At 41.0% G+C, this 3,602-nt stretch overlaps 1 gene segment (V, D, J or C); it reads right to left on the bottom strand.

The window, feature by feature from the left end:
* Positions 1-1,958: 1,958 nt before the first annotated feature.
* On the bottom strand, positions 1,959-3,259 carry LOC109137980 (immunoglobulin lambda constant 1-like; the record flags this gene model as incomplete). The annotated part of the segment is given in 2 exon segments: positions 1,959-2,469; positions 3,136-3,259. Coding segments are annotated over 2 exon segments (446 nt in total), but the record flags the coding sequence as incomplete, so codon positions are not given.
* Between the last annotated feature and the right edge of the window lie 343 nt (positions 3,260-3,602).

Here is a 3,602-nt window from a genome sequence, read left to right as displayed (position 1 = left end):
GTGTGGGATTTACTGTGGCAAACAATGAAAATTATTATAATTATGATGAACTTGAATTTGTTATTTATGGTCAGTTTTATATATATTTTTTTCTTGATCAAGTTCGTGGTAAAGGTAAAGAGCTTTAATACTTAATATTTTCATATAATAATAATTATACTTTGACTTCCTGGGTGTTGATGAGGAAAAGAAAAGAGGAAAAGAAACATTTGAAGGGAAAAATTGATCAATTTTAAATATAAAGGGAATGAAAAGTAAATATTAAAATTATGAGCAGGAAGAGCAGATGTAAATTTCTGAAATAAAAGCTTGTGAACACAAAGGTTCAGTTGCATTAATTGTTTTGTTTTTGTATTTAGTTTATTTTTCCTAACATTAGCTGAATCATGTGGATTCAGATGTTGATGTGCATGATCATGAAAATAGTCAAGTACTCAATAAAAGATCAGTCTCATGTCAGTATGAAGTTGCTGTGAACCTGAACTGTCAGCAGAGGGCAGCCTGCATCTATTTAAGAGCACAAAGGCTTTTGGGAAACTTTGTGAAGTCAGAAAGAGAGATGAGGAACAGAAAGTCTAAAGTTTCTACATGTGTTTAATCAGTCCACAGGGGGATGCGCCTTTATCCTCTCCACCTCATCTCTCCCTTACAGTTTCACTAATATATTTTGCATGACTTTTCTGCATCATGCTCCTCAGAGTTTAAGTTCTCATGTCACAGAGAGTCTGAACTGTTTCCATGGACTGAAAACTACATCAGAATGAATTGTTAAAAGCCTTATATTTGGTGTAAATATCACTTTCCATGCATTTGCATGCAGGTCTCCAGGTCGGGGATGAGATCCTGCCTCAAGTGGAGGGAGTCAAGTATCTCGGGGTTTGTTCACGAGTGAGGGAAGGATGGAATGGGAGATCGACCGGCGGATCGGTGCGGCTTCTGCAGTGATGCGGACTCTGCACCGGTCCGTCGTGGTGAAGAAGGAGCTGAGCCGAAAGGCGAAGCTCTCGATTTACCATCGATCTACGTTCCTACCCTCACTATGGTCACGAGCTTTGGTAGTGACCGAAAGAATAAGATCGCGAATACAAGCGGCCAAAATGAGCTTCCTTCGCAGGGTGGCTGGGGTCTCCCTTAGAGATAGGGTGAGAAGCTCGGCCATCCGCGAGGAGCTCAGAGTAGAACCGCTGCTCCTCCGCATCGAGAGGAACCAGTTGAGGTGGGCTCGGGCATCTCGTGAGGATGCCTCCTGGACGTCTCCCTGGTGAGATGTTCCGGGCACGTCCCTCCGGGAGGCGGCCCCGGGGAAGACCAGGACACGCTGGAGGACTACGTCTCTCGGCTGGCCTGGGAACGCCTTGGGGTCCCCCTGGGAGAGTTGGCAGAAGTGGCTGGGGAGAGGGAAGTCTGGGTCTCCCTGCTGAAGCTGCTGCCCCCGCGACCGAACATGGATAAGCGGAAGAAAACGAACGAACGAACGAACGAACGAACGAACCATGCATTTGCCTTAAATCTTGCTTTGGTGAATTTAGGTAAATTGAACTGTTGATTTTTCATTTCAGAGTCTTCTGCCAATAAGTTTCTGACTCAGACTGACAAATCCAAGTCTGTTAGTCCTGGAGGGACTGTGAGCATCAGCGCCACAGGGAGTTCAGATATTGGTGCTGATCTCAGTTGGTACCTTCAGAAACCTGGACAGGCTCCCAAACTTCTTATATACAGGGTATCAACTCTAAACTCAGGAACTCAGGAACAAAGTGATAAAAATACAACCATCTCCTGTACTATCAGATATAGTATAACATCAGTTCTGATACTGAGATGATCAAGAAAGTATTTTTCATCATGAATATATTGAAAAGAACACACAGACACTGACTCATTATAATCCACAGTCTTATTTAATGATGGTTAATGTTCATGTCACATTTTTGATGGATGAATATTTATAATTCAGTTGAATCTGAAAAGTAAAGAGCATAAAGAAGAACATGCAGAAGATCAGTATTAGAAAGCAACATGCACACTAAAACACTGAGTGGAGAGCTGTGAAACTTGCAGAAATGTGTGAACAGAGGAGATCTGTAGCTTCATCAAGATCTCTATGAAAGAAGCAGCATCATTTCCAGACAGGAAGTGTTGCTGAAGCTCTACTCTGAGCAGCTGTCAGGGTCCAGGGTTTGAGTGACAGGGCTCGTCCATTCAGACTGGCCTCACAGACCACTGAGCCCGCCTTCTTCCACTGGTCTGCAGGGAGGCTCAGGGTGCTGCTCCAGCTGTAGCGGCCGTCGCTCCCCAGGACCTCCGGGCTGTTTGACACCCCTGAGGAGCTGCTGCTGCCCCCCACCTTCCAGCCCAGACTCCAGGTTGAGGGGAAGCCCCCGCTGGCCAGACACACCAGTGTGGCACTGCCCTGCTGCAGCTCCTCTCTGGAGGGGGGGAGGACGGTCAGGGTGGGCCGCACCACACCCACTGGAGGAGAGAGGGGGGAGAAAAGACAAAGTAATGAGAGTGAAGGCTTGGTAATAAGAAAAATGACATACTGCTAATTTCTTATATTTGATCAAATAAAACAGAATAACTTGTGCTGCTGTTGTTCTTCTGTTTTGAACTGACAGAGCTGAAACACTCATGTGAATACAGTTAACACTTTGTCATCTGTCTCTTTCACTTCCTCTTCATACATGTAAAACGAATGAAGCGTGAGCGCAAAGATAAGCTGCATTTACTGATAAAATCATATTTGTGTTTGGACAGGAATCAGATTTAAATGTAAAAACAGTCTGAATGCTAAAAATAATTAAATTAGAACTTAAAATATTTGGTTATTTTTGCAGCATTAAAAGTTTGACTTGACCAAATGTTACTTTTAAATATTTTAAATATTGAAAGTCATCATGAAAATCTGAAATATAAAAACAGACAAAGTTATTTTCAGTTTTGTGAAATGTAATTATTCACAATACTGAATAAATATTGATTTAAGTTTCCTGTCAGATTGTGAGATCAGCCTCGTTTGATAAAATAAGAAAAAATATCAACAACTTACAAACACTGAACCTGATCAGAGTCTGATTCAATATTTAATCAAAGTTATATTTGCTATATGTTGTATAAAATAAAATCTTTGGTACTTACAGTCAACGACGAGTTTGGTTCCTCCACCAAAAGTGTACCACAGTGATACAAACTCATTAAGTGGCCGTACAAAAACCTCCTGCACTGTGAACAAGCATCTATCCACTGAAACAACTCTCTGATTTTACTAATAACACAGAAACATTTATCATTTATTGAATCTACAAAGATTTCTTAATGACATGAATTCAAATTATTTCATAAATGAAGATTATTTCTTTAGTTTTTCTTTAGTTTTCTGCACCGGACAGAGAAACGATTACAGTCTCCATGAAACAAGTCTGTTTTTTCACAGTTTATATCATTGATACATGGTTAAATGAACATGATGCTTTTTAATAACAATGATTACAACGTTGTTAAGTAGAAGTGAAATATGTTATTTATCTACAGTTAAACACTGTAAGTAAATGAAAGGCAGACAAACAGACATATCATACCAACCACAGTGCACACAAACTCATCCT

Source organism: Larimichthys crocea, chromosome XXIV (assembly GCF_000972845.2).
Source record: "Larimichthys crocea isolate SSNF chromosome XXIV, L_crocea_2.0, whole genome shotgun sequence".
Lineage (NCBI taxonomy): Eukaryota > Metazoa > Chordata > Actinopteri > Sciaenidae > Larimichthys > Larimichthys crocea.
The sequence above is the reverse complement of the archived record's forward strand: the minus strand, read 5'-3'. Positions and strand labels throughout refer to the sequence as shown.